The 18,715-nt window shown below is 43.4% G+C and overlaps 1 protein-coding gene across 2 annotated transcripts in view; it reads right to left on the reverse strand.

Moving 5' to 3' along the window:
- RPTOR (regulatory associated protein of MTOR complex 1) overlaps positions 1-18,715 on the reverse strand; it is a 321,928-nt gene that overhangs the window by 243,168 nt on the left and 60,045 nt on the right. For both annotated transcript variants that reach the window (XM_068976432.1, XM_068976431.1), the window contains exon 2: positions 6,533-6,635. In XM_068976432.1, coding sequence (XP_068832533.1) covers positions 6,533-6,635 — 103 coding nt within the window. The remainder of the gene's footprint in view (positions 1-6,532; positions 6,636-18,715) is intronic.

Raw genomic sequence — 18,715 nt, forward strand, 5'->3', positions numbered from 1 at the left:
CCACAGCTAATCTGCGGCTAAGAGAACAGAAATGGTTTCCTCTGTAAACAGATACAGGCCTGTCCAGGAGTCACACTGATCAGGGGCAGCTCTTAGACACACCCTCTAAAGAATCACGACAAAGACAACCGGAGGGAGGGAGTTCCAAAGGCCCACGCTGGGGAGGATGAAACCTACACCCTGTCCTCAGACTGCACCCTCTGGAAAGCCTGGCCCCCACCTGCCCCTTCCTCTCTTGGCTGCTCCCAGGGAGGGCCTGTCAGAAGTGTGTGGGAGCTGGAGAGAGCCGCACCGTGCTTCTCCACGCACCTCACCAACGGCCCTCATCAGCAGTGGCAGCCCAACAGCAGCACGGACTCTTCTTCCCCGGGTCTTGGATCAAAATACGGCCACCAGAGGGAAGAGCAGCGACAGCTACAGTAGTCCATCAGGCTACGATCAACAAAGTGAGGCTGTCACATCCAAACCAAGTCCTTGTGGTCAATTAATTTAATGGTTTCCTCTCAATAATATGACAGGGAATGGAAGGGGGGAGGGGAAGAGAGGGAAAGGATGAAGACAACTGAAATGGTACATTTAATATGACATTTACTAAAATAAACAACTAAACAACTTAAATAAACTAAAACAAAATCCCAGGTGGATACTGCTGACAATCTTATCAGTCTGACACGGGGTGAAGTAAATTTAAAATTGTAGTTCTATCTGAACAAAACACTTCTCTTCTAATGCCTTCATTCTACTTAATGAATGAAGGATTCGTGAGTGAGTAGGCGGGTGGGTGGGTGGGTGGGTGGATAAATGGAAGGAAGGAAAAGTAGATGGTAACTGGTGTTTGCATAAAATTTTAGCTCTTCATAAATCTTGCCTGCAAGCTCTTCAGCATAACCCTCTGTATTTCATGATGCTTAGAACTTGACAATGACATGGACTTAGTCCAACATACCTCATAACAAAGAAGAGAAAGCTGAAGCTTAAAGTGGTCAGACAAAAAAAATAAATAAATAAAGTGGTCAGACAACTTGGTCCAAGGTCACAAAGGTTTTTGGTGGTGCTGGCATTCAGCCAATATAAGAAGTGGAGTCTTTTTTTTTTTCACCTCCCATCTTCTTCACATTTACACAACCTGACTACCACGTCCTACCCAATTTTCCTTCAAAAGAGGCTGCTCTCCATCACTATGACTACATTGGTCATTACATGATGGTCACCACCACCATCAACTATGGTGGTGTCGGTCTCACCAGCAGCTTCTCATATTGACACTATAGAGATTCCCTGCTCCCAGTCAGTTCCCAAAGATGCTACAGGGGGCAGAGGGCAGGGAGCACAGCAGGGCTCACTGACCTGTCTCCTCTCAACCCACCTGGAGACCAACCAGCACAGTGAGTCCTTCTAAAATACTGCTTCTATGATGTCACTCCCCACAGAAGGCCTACGGTGCCTCCTGAATGCTCCCACTTAGATAACATGCAAATTCAGCAGAGCTAACAAACTCTGTCAAGACAGGGGAGGCTTGGGGTGGCGGCGACCAGAAGGTGACAAAAGACAAGATGGGCTTCTGGCCACTGATAATACTGTTTCTTGATCTGAGTGTGCTCAGCTTGGGAAAAGTTATCAACTATACACTTGGATCAGTGTACCCTCCTACACACATGCTATGCACAGATGCTCAATCATGCTGACTCTCTGGGACCCAACGGACTGTAGCCCTCCAGGCTTCTCTGTCCCAGGGATTTCCCAACAAGGATACTGAAGTAGGGTGCCATTCCCTTCTCCAGAGGATCTTCCTGACCAAGGGACTGAACCTGCATCTCTTACATTTCCTGCACTGGCAGGTGGATTCTTTTTCACCAGTAGCACCACCTGGGAATCACACATATGCTATACTTTAACACAAATTAAAAAATTTAAAACATGCAGAACTCACTGCTCAAGGAACATCTGTACTTCTCCATCGCTTGTATTTAGTGGACATTTCCTAAGTATTTCTTCACTGAAATATGAACAGGGTTTAAACCAAAAGTCATAAAAGCAAGAGGCATAGGCGCAGGCACAGGGTGCACCTAGCATCCAGCAGCAAGGCCCAGACAAGCCCAGCAAGCACACTCAGGGCTGTGACCACAACCAGCTCCTTCTCCTCCCGGGGTTCATTCTCACCTCCCCGTGCAGCCCCCACTGCCGATATGGCCTGTTCCAACTCCACCGTGTCCGCTGAGTTTGAGGGGCCTGTCTCCCTTGTGCTGGTCTTGTCTAAAACTAAATCTTAAGAAGCATGACTACATTTCTACATATACCTCTGCACTTAACAGGTAGGTCTCCACCTAACATCTGTTGACCAACTCTACTATCCGTCAAGTTCAAGTCTGATATAAGGATCAGACGACAGGCTGTGAAAATGTCTGTAAAACCAAGAGCTGCTCGCAAAGGTTTTCTACCACTATTTTTAGCTCATAGACACAGGTCTCTTAATATCCACATGTGGAGGGAAGAAGAAAATGCTTTTCTCTAAGAAATAAGAAAAACAAAGTGCCTCCCAAATATTTTCTTAGGATAACAGAATTCCCAAGCATCCAATGAACTCAGCCATCTTACCTCTGAAACACAGCTACTGTTAGCTAGATGTAAAAGACATCAAGGCTAAATGACGCTCCCTCCCCTTCAGCGCTCAGCTCATCTACACTCCGCTTTCAAACACTGATCCTCTCAGGTACAGAAGTGCTGTTCTTTAGCGGGATTGTTTTTAGTTTAATGTGGGGCCATAAAACAAAACAGCCTCTCCCTGCTTCCCTGAGTGTCGCCTCCCTGAAATAAACAGCATCTTATTGTCTAGAGGAACAGAGGGGCGGCACCCATGTCCGCACACCCCCACTCCTACTGGGCAAGCTGTGGCTATGCGCCTTTCGCCCTCCCTCGCTGGAGCTGGAACCTGGGCCTTGGCTGTGCAGCAGTCCAGCAGGGAGGGCGGGCTGTCACTGCTGGGTTGCACAGTGCATCTTCTACTTGCTTATCCTGGCAACACAGGAAAACCTAAAGGGCCACTTCCGGCACACTCAGGTACATCCTCTGAGCCTCTGGAAGTAGGACTCTCCCCAACATGTGTGGAGACTGTAGGCACACAGGTACACAAAAAGGGACTGGCAAGTAAGAATCTGCCTATTTCTCAAGTTTCCAGACCCCTTATCCCTATGATCAGGGCAGTTTCGACCAGCAGTCTCGCCAGTTTGATGTGTGTCTGCAGCCATAAAGCAATGAACTCGTAATCCCCACCCAGCCCCATGCACAGAAGCATGGTTCTTTCCCCTCTCTTTGGGGCGAGTGCACAGAAGGAGCAGAGGCGGTACAGATGTGGGAACAACTCAAGTTCCTACCCAGCACCTCGGCCTGTTGGGTGGGGTGGGGAGGCGAGTGCAGGCCGATGGTGGCTGCTCCTGGCTGTGAACAGTCCCCAAGTTGAGCCCTGTTCATGCCCTAGTTAATCACCCTCCAGCCAAGAAGTGGGTGCCATTATCAGCTCCATTTTGCAGAGGAAACTAAGGCCCCAAATGGTTAAGTGACTGCTTGAGTGAAATAGCTGGAATGAATAAGCTGAGGTCATGATGAGTGCAAAACCTTTGATTTTTGGTGACAGAGCACAAAATGCTAAGACCAAGTATAAAACATCGATTGGCTGCCTTCTAAATGGGAGCATCTTTTCAGGTTATTAGAAGGTACCAAGCCCTGCAAGGGGTCTTCCTCAGGACTCCTTTCCCACCCATCACATGCTCCAGGCATACCATCCTGAAAAAGGCAGAACCAACTTGTCATCATGCCTGGATCTCCCTGCCTCACCAGCCAAGCCATGAGTTCAAGTTGAATAAACTGGAAATCTGATGATGAAAGAAACATTAACACAGACAAAGCACCACTTCCCACAAAATGCTTATTAACTACAAAAGGGAACAGGGGAAGTTCAGGTACCAACAATCAAATGATAAGAGAGCTACATACCCAGCAATGAGATAAATTAAAGTCATGTGCCACCCGATAGGATCCATGGGGGAAGGTGGATCTCTTCCATGACACTCCTGCCAAAGAGGCATAAACAAAATGTAATCCCAAGGGACCATCGAGGACATTCTGCTAAACAGAGGGCCTGTAACCTTCTAAGTGTCAAGGTCATGAAGGTTAAGGAGCCTGTTCCAGGCTGAATGAAACTAAATTAGGGACAATGTGTGAAGCAGGAATAGTCTTTGTGCCATAAAGGACCTTATGGGGACACGTGGCAACCCTGAAAATGCAACCCAAGGCTTACCTGGTAGTGGGACATCCATGTTAATCCCCTGTCTGTGAGGACCAGGTTGTCATGAAAGAGAAACTCTTGTATGTAGCAATCATACATTAATAGATTTCGAAGTGATGGAGCATCATTTCAGCAGCTTACTTTCAAATGAATGAGGAAGAAAACTGCTTAGAGCTCCACATGCAACTTTTGAAAATGTTTTTTCAAAATAAAAATTAACATATAGGCTGCTAGACACCATTACAAATTTGCTGATTCAAATCTCTAAGACTTTCCCCCTCCCTTATCTCATATTGTTGAAATCACCATAAGGACTTGCTTTTTAATAAAAGCCAAATGAAAAATTTTCAACTCACTAAAGGCAATATGCCTTGCTGAATTCAAAATCTATTGAAATGATTACAAAGTAGACTCCATATCTAAACTGCAGAAAAATTTTAAGACTATAACATTAAAAAATCTATTCATTTGTTGGATTTCACATCAAGAAGAAAGTAAGGGGTTCTCTGCATTTTTATTAACACTGTCCCATAAATACTGATCAAAGAGACTATGTGAGATGTGAGGGAGGGTTCTTTGATTTCTCTTTGGGGGCAAGAGTGTAGAAAGCAAAGGATCCCTAGAGAAGCTAATGAAAACCAAAGCCCCTCAGCCCGGAAGGTGCACTTCCCTACTCAGCACCACCCACACAATCCCCAGGAGTGTACACTGGGATCTGGGCTGAGAAGTCTTATGTTAAAACACCTAACAGAAGAGTAGTAACAGAGGGAGGAAATAGAAAACAACTGATTAAATTCAGCTTTGACAAGGGGTAAATGAAGTGGAAACAGTCAGTGGTGGCTAATAAGAAGTCAATTTCAATCAGCACAGTCACCAAGGGATGGCAGAGAGCCAAGAAAGCATCTAAGAAAACTGGCCACGGAAAACAGCTACTGTCCCTGGGCTGGGAGGACAAGGGGCCTGTGCTGCAGGCAGGAGGCTGTGAGATAAAGGCTGTCACCCTAAGATATCCCCAGACAGTGAAATAGGGAAGTAAAATGGGGGGAAAAAACCCTATTTCCCAATTCAGATCATAACAATTTGTAATTTTTACTGTTTAAAGCAGATAAAGGGAATTTCTGCTTTTGCTTAGACTAGAGAAAGCTGCAGAGAGGTGGGGTACGGATTGCCCCAATCCTACCAACAAGAGAAAGCTGAAAATTCAATGATGGACACAAAGGAAATTCATACTGTGATGGCTTCACTGGTAAATTCTACCAAAATTTACAGAAGAAATAATACCCAATTCAATACAAACTGTTCCTTGAAACAGGAAAGATGCGAATGTTTGTCAACTTGTTTAATGAGACCAGCATTATTTTGCTACCAAAACGAGACAAATATGTTGCAAGATGAGAAAACTATTGACCAACAACCCTCATAAGCAGAAACGCATGATTCCTTAATAGAATATTAGCAATCAAATCCAAGAACATATGAAAAAGATAAAACAAGTGAAGCTTATGCCAGAAATTCAAGGTTGGCTCAACAAGATCAATCCATATAATTCACCACATCAACAGACTAAAAAAGAAAAGCCAGGTTATTATCTCATTAGATGTTGAGAAAACATTTGATAAGATTCAACATGGATTCCTAACAGAAACTATCAGCAAACTAAGAATAGAAGTGAACTTCTTAACTCAGAAATGACATCAGGAAAAAACTTTGACTAGTGTCCTGTCCGTGGTGGGAGCCTAAAGCTTTCTCCCTAATGTTTTCTCTCCAGAAACAAGTGAGGGTTGTGCTGCACCATTTCCAGTCAACAATGTGCTAAGATGCTCTGGGAGGATGATGACAAAGAACAACTTCGCCTCCTCCGGGCAAGAGGCAGGTGGGACTCCGCGTTGCACAACTGAGGCACCTGCGTGCAGGTATCAGTGCTTCAGGGTTTTTTGGTTTGTTTGTTTGTTTGTTTAAGTGTACATAACTAGTACTAGGTACCAGATGCAGGGCAAATTTAAAGGAGAAAATTATATAATCCAATAGTCATCATTTAATCAATTTTTCCTGAGACACTCTCTCCACTGCAAATGGTAAGTGAATATATCTAAAATACCTCAAAGGTTATAAAACTGAGAGATGAAATAAAATTTTCAGGTTTACAGAAACCAATCACAGGCCTGCAGTGGACCAACACAGGCCCCGCCAAGCCAAGAACCCCATGCAGTGGCCCCTGCGACAGGTGGTAAGGGAGGGACCTGCACTTACCAATCCAGCACTCCAAACGCGCACAAGGGGTGGTCTTGACCACATCTGGAGGGTCCACACCGACATTCAGGCACAAAACTAAGGCAACACTGACAGTCTTCATCTGGAAACACAACAGAAAAAACAAATATTTCAATAAGAAATTCACTGATGAGTTTTCCAGTTGTTAAAATGTTCCCAGACATACAGAGCCCTCTACATTCCCAGTCAGTCTTCAGTCGTTTGTCACCTGTGCCCCTCTTGGGTATTTCACAATCAAGACAGGGTTTGAGTCAAGCAGGCAGATGGAGACAGGTACATGGCAGGGGAAGCTAGCTTTTCTCAGGCTTTCTTAAGATACACTTCAGAAACAATTATTTGATCAAAAGATGCAAACATTTTAAGACACTTGATACACTGTGCCAAACTACTTCGCAAAAACTCTTGCACAAATTTACACTCTGACCAGTTTATTGCTATTCTTATTATTTAAAATTATTAATTATTTAATGAGAGGAAAAAAGTATCATACTGATTTAGTTTGTATTCTTTAGTATTAATAAGGCTGAATTTTTTTCCAAATATTTGTATCCTTTATCTTCTGCGGATCTTCTACTCATGTTTATACTATCATTTTTGTTTACTAACAGTGATCTTTGCTGATTGATTTTCACAGACTCTTTACATATTAAAGATGGTGTCCACATTGTTGGTTGTAAATATTTCCCTAGTCTAGTGTTTGCCATTGGATTCCTTCCTCTTTCTTGACATACTACAGCCCTGGGCCCATCAGCTGACACACCTTCCTCCACACCTGCTCCTGCTCAGGTCCAGGGTCTCTGTGTTAGGAAAGGTCAGCCCCATCTACCCAGCTGCTCAAGCCAGAAATCTGGAACTCATCCTTCATTAATTCACTTGTTCAACAGCTTGTCCAACCCACCAGGTGCCAACTGCAGTTTTTAGAAACTGAGGACACATTAGTAAATCAAAGAAATAAAAATCCTGGGGCTTCCCTGGTGGTCCAGTGGTTAAGACTCTGTGTTTCCATGGTAGGGGGCCTGGGTTCCATCCCTGGTTGAGGAACAAAGATCCCATGTGCCACAGGGCATGGTCCAAAAAAAAGAAAAAGAAAAATCCCTGCCACAAGTGGGGAGGCTGTCATTTCAAACAGGGTGGCCGCGAGAAAGACCACTTGAACCTCTGCTCCCTCCACCTGGGTCCTGAGCGCCAGTGCCCACTGTGACCACCCGTCTAGCTCATTCATCCTGCTCCTAAATGTCTCAGAGTCTGTCAACTTGACTATCCCGACTCCAAGCCACCTCTACGTCCAACCTGTGCTCCACCACTTTCCCAGGACCCCCTCTCCTGTCTCCCCCAGTCCAGACTTTCAAACACATCGGCGCACTGCCCTGTTTTTCAGTCAGTCCCCCAAACCTTCAAGATTTACTATGAACTGCTCCACATGCTATTCAGGGCTTGTAAGCTTCAGCTTCTGCCAAACTCCCCACTAGTGTCGGGTCTCGCCCTCAGTCTCTGTCCTCAGTGCACCTGGCATGACCTCTGGGTCTTCAGACACATGGCCCTTCTGTCTGGAGGGCTCCCTGCCTGGTCTCACCAGCTCGGGCTCTCTCAGGTTCAAACTTTCATTCCTTGTGGAGGCCTTCCCAGATCTCGTCAGGGCAGACCCACCCACTCAATGCCACCCCAGCATCTGTGCCTTCCCCTTGGCAGAGCCAGGCTGGTCCACGTTCCTCTGTGCACCTGCAGCTCCTCCAAGGTCAGAGCTGACACACGGGAGCAGACACCTGACCCAGTGACCATCTGCTGAGTGAGTGACTACAGGGATTTTCCTCTGATATTTTCATTTGCTTCATACCTCACCCTTTTAATCCAGCTGGATGTTATTTTGGTATATGGTACCAGGTGAGAATGAGATGGTTAGATAGTATCACCAACTAAAAGGACATGAATTTGAGCAAACTCTAGAAGATAGTGAAGGACAGAGGGGCCTGGTATGCCTCAGCCCATGGGATTACAAAGAGTTGTACAGAACTTAGCGACTGAACAACAATACAACCAGGTGAGGGTTAATTTTTTCTCAAACAACTACCCAGTGATGCCAATTCCCCCTGTTAAATAACTTACTCAAATTCACAAGTTTGTAGTAAGCATATATTCCACATAGACCGAATTCTATTTCTGGGTCATACCTCACTGACTTAAATAATTTATCCTGACAACATTTCACAGTGTTGGGAAACCCAGTTTTCTTCCTCCCAATTTTTTTTTAAACTTTTACTCAGCTCTATTTATATTCATCTATTTTTTTCCCAAATTAATTGCTGTTCAATTTCTTAATCCCATGGAGATGTTGATTAAAGCTGTTTAACCAAACTGCCTATTGATAACACTAAGTATTTTAAATTGTATTTTTTGATCGAACAATTTCACACATGAGGATCTGTCATAAGAAATACAAAATATAATGAATCTTCTACATGTAATGATTTTCTTCACAGCATTTCTTATCATGGAAAACAAGTGGGAACGACCTAAATTTTAGGCAAATGAAGGAATGTTTAAGCACACCATTATATACTCTTAACAGAATGACACTTAAATTCTTAAAATGTTAAATGAATAAAAATGGATTCAAAATACAAAAACATTACATTTAACATATAAACCAAACTTGGCAAGACATAACATCCTTATGATATTCTATTTTTCCATACAGGAATACAGTTTATTCAGATTTCAAGCTTATTCAAATTTTCTTTTAATTTTTCTCAGTAATGTTTTTACAGCTTTCTTCGCCAAGTCTTGCTCTTTTTGGGGGGCAGGGGGTGGGGGTGGGAGGAGGCGGGGTGGTGCACATGCTGTACGGCAGGTGAGCTCCGAGTTCCCCGACCAGAGACTGAATCCGTGCCTCTGCACTGGAAGTATGGAGCCAACCGCCGGACCTCCTGTTCATTTCTTTTAAGATTATTTCTGGATTGTTCATGACTATTTGGGAGCAACACGCTACAAACCATGTATTTTGCCCATAGTAGTTTCTTACTGATTGCTGAATTGTCAGAATAATGTTTAAGTTACTTTACTAAATTCTTAAACGTAACTGCTTTTAGGTGATTCTCTCCAAGTTTTGTTAGCATACAAATACACTGTCTGTGAATAAGGATGAGTCTAGCTCATTCTTTTTAATAGATCACTCATTTTCTCTATTAGGTCTCACAGCATTACACAAATCTTCCAAAATCATATTACTAATAATTACAAAATGATGACAGTGGTGATCTTTGCACTTGGTTTTAATAAAATTGTCATAAATATTTCATCATTAAGAATGATGATGGTTACTGATTTGATATAATCTTTATTACATCAAGAAAATATTCCTGTTGAAAACAGAATTTAAAGTTATATGAGGAAAAAAGGAAGTATTTTTGTCTTTCCTCTCCCAACACTTAAAAAAAAGCATTTATTAATAATAATCTGTCTTTAAAGTAACTGCAACCCTGTGTCCAAAGACATACTGAATAGAGGAAGAGTATCTTCCCAGAGACACAGACAAGAATCTTCTCATTATGAACCATCACAAACAAATTTTGGCTCCTTGACCTAACGTTAAGGGAAAAGGTTGAAAAATAATCAGAGAATAACAAAAATTTTGTTTGTTAGTCATATTTAATTGATCAATATCAACAATTCCATACAGACAACTGACAGTTTTATAGCAAACTTACTTTTGTGTATAAGTTGCTTAAAACGAGAAGCTTCTGGAAGCCTTGCTGTGGTCTTCCTATGGCCCTGCTGAGTAAAACGACTAGCACCTAGCATCCAGCCCTAGCATCTCTGTCCTTTGCTTTTATACTTAAATCAAGGGATAATGTCTGTGCTCTATAATGTGGAACTCTGAGGTCTCCATGAGGCGTTGGTTAAACCCGGGAGCAAGCTTTACGTTGCTTCCTAAAAAAAATGTTGCTTTCCTTATAGTCATCTGAGGGCCCTCTGGGCGCAAGAGAAGCCGTCCATGGACAAAACATTCCGTATAGATCAGGGTCTCTGCTTAAGACTGTCCGTGCCACCACAATTTTGTGTTTTGTCCTCAATCTGCAAAGACAGCCCACTCAGATCCTTCACCTCTTACAAAGCCCAGGTGAAGGACACTACACTGAGGGGTCTGCTCTAAGGCCCACCCCACCCACTGTGCCTCAGCCAACCCCCTGCCTGTTACAGACCCATGAGAAAGGGGTTGAGCCAGCCTTCTGGGCTGACGAGAGCTCAGGAATGCCCCACATTACCCCTTTCTCTTTAATACCTAGGTCTCAGGCCCAGTCATTACTGACCATTTCTGAGCAAGAATGGCCTCCACATGCCAATGCTGACTCCCTATCTGGCACATGCTATGCAGTCCCCAAAAGCCCATGAAGGTGGTTGTGCCCTCACCTTAAGGAGGCATGGAGGGAGTAAGGAATTTGGAGAGGGGCACCAGGACTAAACCCTAGTCACTGGGATTTCACAGCTCCATCGCTGGCATATTTGCTTCATCTCTCTGGGGTCAGGGAGGTGGTGCAGGGTGAGGCAGAGCATTTATGCAGCATTCCTGTGATCTCTGGTCATAATCCTATTTCTCTCACCTCATCAGACACTCTAGAAAAATTGCCTTCCCTCTACCCCTAAAACTGTAGTTAATGAACGCAGTAAAATAAATAATTTCTAATTTCATTATAAAAAGTACGACCTCTGAGGCTCTCAAAGTCCTTAGACAGAAATACTAATGGAAGCACAATCATCGCTCTTAACTATCCTGCGAGGTGGCTCGTGGGCCTCCCCTCACCAGGCCTCCACCACGTGCTGTGTTCATTACTAACCAAACATTACTGACAGCAACAGTTTCTCCGTGACTGCTTTGAAGGTGAGCAACAGGAGAGCAGGGCCCTCAGAAAGTGTGAAATTAGCTCCACTCCATAAATGAAGACATGAAAGGAAATAATTTAATTCATCCTGGCTTATACAATACACACCTACCCTATATCCTGCCTTTTAGAAAACAAGGGGGAAAGTCTCAAGAATACACTGATACATGAACTAGAAACACGTATTTGGCCTAACACTTAGCTACCAATTTAATTCCACAATTGGACCAAAGACATTATCAGCAACTGCCCTCAAGCCAATCAAATATGTCTGAGCTCCCCTGCAAACTATAATGGCATTGGCTTGATTTCAAATGTGGTGGATTTTGAATTCTTAGCTATACCCGAAAGTGTCCTTTTCGTATTTTATTTTCATTTCTATGGTAACCTCATTCCAAAAATTCTAGATTCATGTTTTTTAATAATACAGCATTGAGAAAATGTAAGGGCTACCAACTTCAGTGTGCAAAAACTGCATAATAGTACATAAAATAATCATTTTGGACTTTAAAACAGTTCCTCCCCAATGCCATATAATTGAAGATGACAGTGTTATATCTCTAGAGGTTAATTTTGCATTTGAAAAGATCATCATTCTGAGAAGCTCTAAAACACCGGGATCACTAAAAACAACCTTTGACATGCTGGTTTACTCCAATCTCTCCTGAACAACTTCCTCACCCTGAAATGATGCCAATGATCTCTTAGGCCCCAAGATTTCTCTGATCCTAAAATTTTGACTCCAGGATTGGCCTCTCCAGCCATACAGGATACATCCCTAAAGGCATGGAGCACACTGCCTCAGGATTCTAAATTCAACCCAGAGGTCTCAACACTACCTTGGAAGAGGCTTGGTACAAGGGGCGCCTGATGCTGTTGTAACAGCCTGGGCAGTTTCCTGTACGATCCTCTGGCATCAGAGTTTTGAAATTCATGACTTTTCTAATTTACAAAAGGATAATATGGTATATATCCCATAAGGCATATAACACACAGAGAAGGGTCTGGAGTAACATTCTATTCAAAACTATTAAAATTTCCACTGAAATGCACAAATACCCACTATCCAACAACCTCATACCAGCTCACAGCCCAGTTTTGCCCTCAAATGAGTTGTGAAAACATTCTCAATATTCAGAGCTTTTTGGATTTGAGAACTGGAGATAGGGGGGTCTGTGGACCCAGATCACTGCCCCTACTGAAAGCCTCTGTATACAACTTGTCATCTGCTGATTAAAAATACATTAATGCCTGCCACCAAAGAATTCGAAACAAAATCACAAAGAATTCCTCTATTCGTTTCTTTCTATTCAATTATCTGATAAACCATATATTTTTTAAAAGACAGAGTGGATCAAGCCTGAGTATAAATTCACAGGCTGCTGTGCACAATGACATCTAAGCTGTTATGCAGAATGAAGAAATCATGTAGGTTAAACTGGCCAATCACTGCTTTCTGTTCCCCAAACCAGGAGTCTGACTCACTTCTATTCCTTCCGACATAAACAACTGAGCGTCATGGAGAATAAACAGAAAGCAAGACTAGGGTTTGCCATATATGCCACAACATTCACTATTCCCCTGTTCATCTGAGGCAAAGCCACCCAATTCCCAGCAGTACTCATTAAGATTCAGAGCATCAAGCAAAAACTTTGAGCAGAGCCGAAGCTATACAAATACATAATTTATAAAGAAAGTCAGAAACTAGAACATACAGCAAACAGAGTAGATGCACCACAGGAAAAGCGGGGGAATCACGTTACCGAAGAAAAAGGAGAACTGGCTTGCCGCCCAATTCTCATCCCAAAGACTGCTAGAAAGAAATGAACAATAAACCTAGCAAGAAGCACATCAAACGGAATTTCTGCAACCAAGACCCGTAATACAAAACAAGATCTTCATCACCAGCAGCAACTGTATGAACTTGGGCAATCCTATTTGTCTGTTCCTTTGTTCATTTCAGTGGGAATTGGCAATGAGGGAGTGGTTCTTTAATGTATGAGCTCAGTTTGTTACCTTGAGCCACCGGCCTAATTTGGGTTTAAACACTCTTTTTTGAGGCCAAATTCTGTTTATAGTTCCCTGTCTAGATTTTCCACTAAATCCACCTTCACTCCTGTAAAATAGCCCAATAAAAAGGGAAGACACAAGAGGTAACTCTTCAACATGGAGAATCAGAAAGTCTCATCCAGAGATGTTGTCTCAGATGGGTGCAGAGCTCTCCCCTTCTCCCCCTCCCACTCTATCTGAATGCTGAGGACACATGGAGCAAGAGTACTTCCAACATCGGACACCCTTGGGAAATTTAGGTTTCTAAAAACCAAATTAAAGAACTGCATACAAAATAGGTTGATTACAGAGATCATAACTGCTTTAAACAAGCCAAAGAAATCCCTTCTCAAAGGAATACTACACTGATTCTTTTTGTGATTCCTTCATGAAACAGACGGTCTCCCCTTGGTGCTACCTTTGCAAACCTGGGCGTCTGTGATGGGGGCTCTACACGGCCCCCTGGTCTGAGGAGCCAGTCTACCTGCGCTAATGAGCTGAGTGAGGAACCAAAAATGACATCCTTGCCTTTTCTTGCAAACCCCTTTTGGGATAAAACTTAAGTGTGTACACACACATACACACACAATTAACTCTTCAGTCTGCTCCCTCATAAAGTGAAAATAAAAATACTTGTCACAGAGGGATAATATAAAGAAGTTGTCTATACTGAAAAATTAACTTTAAATAAGTTGACAATATACAATCAATTCTGTTGAGGCCTCAGGGTCTGACTTGAGGGCACAGGTTAAAGAACACTCTGGGTCATGTGCTGGAACATCTACAGGTCGCACAACTCTGTTGGGAGCTGGCAAACTTTGTAACGTGGGCACTAGATATAGATCTCAATGAACTTATTAGAAAAGACATCTTTTCAAAGAATGTTAAATAGCATGAGATATACCCAAACATAATCTGAGTGGAGAGAGGAGGTACACAACCAGATCCGTAATTCTTATTTCAAATATGCAAGTACGCGTATGCTAAAGACACAAAGTTAAAAAACAAGATGTCACAAGTAGTTCTGATCTCTGGGGAGTGGAAAGTATGGATGATTCCTCTTTTTCTCTTTCTACCTGGTCCTGCTGTGTGTGTATTTTCAAACTTTCTACCATGAATATACATCATTTCTATAAGCAAATGGAAAGGTTATAAAAATTATTTTATCACAATAGTCAAGGAGTTTTTGCATGTGTGCATAGATGTATTTATCATCTTTATTGTGTCCTGAAAATAAAGAGAGTAGCTTATTCGGTTAGCTGAAGCTTAGACTAGTATCCAAGGCAACGAGTGGGCCAGGATCATGTGAGGAAATGCAATGTGGGTGATTCCCAGGGAACCTACGGGGACAGCACTATGCTAACCAAACTGAGCATGGCCTCGTAATCAACAACACATCTAGTCTTAGCAAAGCAGGGAAAGCAAATGGCTCTAGTCTATGTCTTCTCCACGCCTTCCCAGGTTAGGACACAAAATAAGGCCCACTGCTAAAATTGCCTCCATGGGAAAAACAAGATTTTCCAGTTCAATAAAAGGATTGATTTCAAGGCTGTTTGGAGGTTTGTGTCATTTGATAAAACACTGAACTGCTGCTTTACCATTCCTAATGTAAATTACAATTAGCAGCAGCAGCAAGAGACTGAGTCATTCATTCAGGACTAATTTTTCATCCCCTCTTCATTATCCAGCATATGTTACCCACAGTACAGACTTCATAAAAACAATTTCAAGGCAAACCAAAGCACACAGAGCTCCCATGCTGGCCGAAAAAATATACCCGAGGTGGTTGCAACACCTTGATAACAGGCATTTCACCACTGAAAGACTGAGGATGCTACGTGTGGCTGTTTTCTTCTAGCCCCATCCAGCCTCTTGGTTGGGCCACCATATGACATGAAGCCACTCTCAAAGGTCCCACAGCTCCAAGCAGAGAGTAGTACAGATTCTGCTAATGGAGACCTTGAAGAGCATCAGCATCAGGAACTGGCAAGCGGGCCCCACTAAGCCATCAAAGCAGAAGCATGGCTAAACAGATGTTTTTCAGGAAGACTAACTCATGACAACAGCTAACATTTACTTCGGAAGGAAGAGGTTGAAAGAAGGGAAATCAGCCAGGAAACTGCTACAGAGAAACAAAAAGACGTGTTCTGGGTACATGCAGGGAGAGTGGGAAAGAAAGAAACCTCTATTTCAAAGAGAATAGGGGATAGCATGTGCTGCTAAGTGGATGCTGGAGATGAAAGGCACAAGGAAATCAAAGGTCCTGCATGGCTGCAACTCTGTTAATAAGCCGTCATTTAAAAGCACACATGGGTAACCACGCAGTAGACATCTGCCATTTGACTCCCCACAACCTTCTTAACACTTCCTATACGTCTTGATAACCTATGTTGTGGGCCCCACCTTCCCAAAGTAGAAAGTAAAAACAATGGTCTCAGACTCTCTTGCAGCTAAGGGGCCAGCACGTGGCCTGGGCTCCTTCAGACAGATACATCTGCCTAAGAACCAGGTTCTGAATCCAGTAATGCCAAGTTATCCCTCCACAGGGAACTCTCGTGGCTGAGGCACCTGGCTCTGGAGGGTGGCAGCCACACAGTTATTGGGTTCATACCAATGTACCAGTGGTTCAGCAGCTACAGAAGCCCCCTTGGGGTCTTCATAACCTCAGGGTCTGGCCCTGGGTCCTCCCAGGGATCTTCAACACATTTCTTTTCTGCTTAACCTCACAGCATGCATTCCAATGCCTATAACTAAGGCTCTTTAGGAGTGAAAACATTCAGAGGGCACAACGATCATTGGATTTAACTATATGGGCATCTTATACTAATCACTGCTAGAGTCAAGATTGCCGGGAGAAGTATCAATAACCTCAGATATGCAGATGACACCACCCTTACGGCAGAAAGCAAAGAACTAAAGAGTCTCCTGGTGAAAGTGAAAGAGGGGAGTGAAAAAGCTGGCTTAAAACTCAACATTCAGAAAACTAACATCATGGCATCTGGTCCCATCACTACATGGCAAATAGGTGGGGAAACAATGAAAACAGTGACAGACTTTATTTTGGGGGGCTCCAAAATCATGGCAGATGGTGACTGCAGCCATGAAATTAAAAGATGCTTGCTCCTTGGAAGAAAAGCTATGACCAACCTAAACAGCATATTAAAAAGTAGAGATGTTACTTTGCCAACAAAGGTCCATCTAGTCAAAGCTATGGTTTTTCCAGTAGTCATGTATGGATGTGAAAGTTGAACTATAAAGAAAGCTAAGCACTATAAGAATTGATGCTTTCGAACTGTGGACTCCCTTGGACAGCAAGGAGATCCAACCAGTCCATCCTAAAGGAAATCAGTCTTGAATATTCATTGGAAGGACTGACGCTTAAGCTGAAACTCCAATACTCTGGCCACCTGATGAGAACTGACTCATTGGAAAAGAACCCAATGTTGGGAAAGATTGAAGGCGGGAGAAGGGGATGACAGAGAATGAGATGGTTGGATGGCATCACCGACTCAATGGACATGAGTTTGAGTAAGCTCTGGGAGTTGGTGATGGACAGGGAAGCCTGGCGTGCTGCAGTCCATGGGGTCGCAAAGAGTTGGACATGACTGAGCAACTGAACTGAACTGATACTAATTACCAACTCAGACATCATCAAACCAGGGAACTAAAGACACAATTTTGCCAAGGTACTGTTATCCCAACAAGTGGCACTTTTGGCTCCAGTCTGACACAGACTAGCTGTGTCTAAGCAAGGGAAGAAGGAAATGAAAGGTAAGAGCTGAATCATCACTGAACCATCACCACCAAGAATCTTCCTGAGTCCTAAACACAGTCAATCTGAAGGCACCAAAAGTTGTATCTTAACCTCACAGTAATTTAGATATAAAACTGGGTTCTTGCAACTCCTTTCCCTTTGATATAAAAATGGAGCCCACTAAGTTCTCAGCACAGCACTCCCTTGCCTGCCCACCCTGTATCTCTTACAAGTGTCCTATCCTAATAAACTCTTCCCTTACCTCTCATCCTGCCTCTTGCTGAATTACTTCTGCACCAAAACAGAAAAACCTCTGCTCTACTGAGCCCTGAAATGTGCTCTATGGTTTCAGGACCATGGCCAGGGCCATGCACAGCAAAGACTGCACACCTGCCAGGAGAAGAGCTTCAGCGTCATCTACAGGAATGGGGCCCACGGAGGGTCCCTGGCTCTGAGGAACTGTGGTGATGTTTAGGTACTGTGGAATCTGAGTCGCTTTTTGGTCCTTTTATAAATATACATACACACTTCTATATATTGGAAACAACGACTGGCTCTAAGTGGAAGACCCAAAGGTTTTCACTGTACCCATCTTTCAACTCTTCTACTTGTATGAAAGTTTTTCAGACTAAAAGCCCAGAGGCAATCTACATTGAAAAAATGAAAACTGATCACAAGAATCCAAGCAAAAATATACCCCATGGCTTGAAAGTAGTTCCCAAGTAATAGAAAGCATTTTTGTTTCCATGAGAGGACAGTTCTGGAAACCATTCTCCCCAGCAGACTGCGCACAGAGGTGCCTCACTCTAAAGGTCAACAGAAAAGGCAGGGGGCCCGCAACATCCACACAACTTTCCCGTTCAGCTTAGCTGATGGGGAGCACGACAGTAGCCTGAGCCCAACACTAAGCCTGGAGGTCAGAGAACTTTATAGGTTTCCCTTCAGAAGTGAGTTCTAACTCACTGAGGACGGCAGTACTTCCTGTGGCCTTCTCTTTATTAGTAAATCTAGACTCTCCCTCAGCTCCCGTCACGTGAGTTAAAGGACCACTCAGGAAGCTCTACCTCACATGCCCGCCCTCTCACAGACTGAGCTGCACGAGAACCATAGACACATGGGTGCAGTGTGAGAGCACCACCTCCTGCCCTTCCCCAGGCAGAGGTCCCACACGTGGCATCTCCCCAACCAGCTCCCTCCCCGCACCAGCACCACCAGCAGGACCCCTCAGCGTTCTGTAACTAAATAACTCACAATAGCAACCAAACACTTGCTCACTTTAATAAGCTAAGGAAACTGACAACAATGGAAACATTCCTCAGTACAAGAACAAAATTCAGTAATGCTTTCCATCTATATCATCATCGTGTTGTATAATCAAGCTTCTGCTGCACAAACCAATACTAGGAAACATTTCATATTTTGCTTAGTTGATTGTATAATGAGAACAGTAAAACTGAACAAACATGTGGAGAAGAAGGGAGG

The sequence above is a fragment of the Capricornis sumatraensis genome, chromosome 8 (genome assembly GCF_032405125.1).
Source record: "Capricornis sumatraensis isolate serow.1 chromosome 8, serow.2, whole genome shotgun sequence".
NCBI classification, from domain to species: domain Eukaryota; kingdom Metazoa; phylum Chordata; class Mammalia; order Artiodactyla; family Bovidae; genus Capricornis; species Capricornis sumatraensis.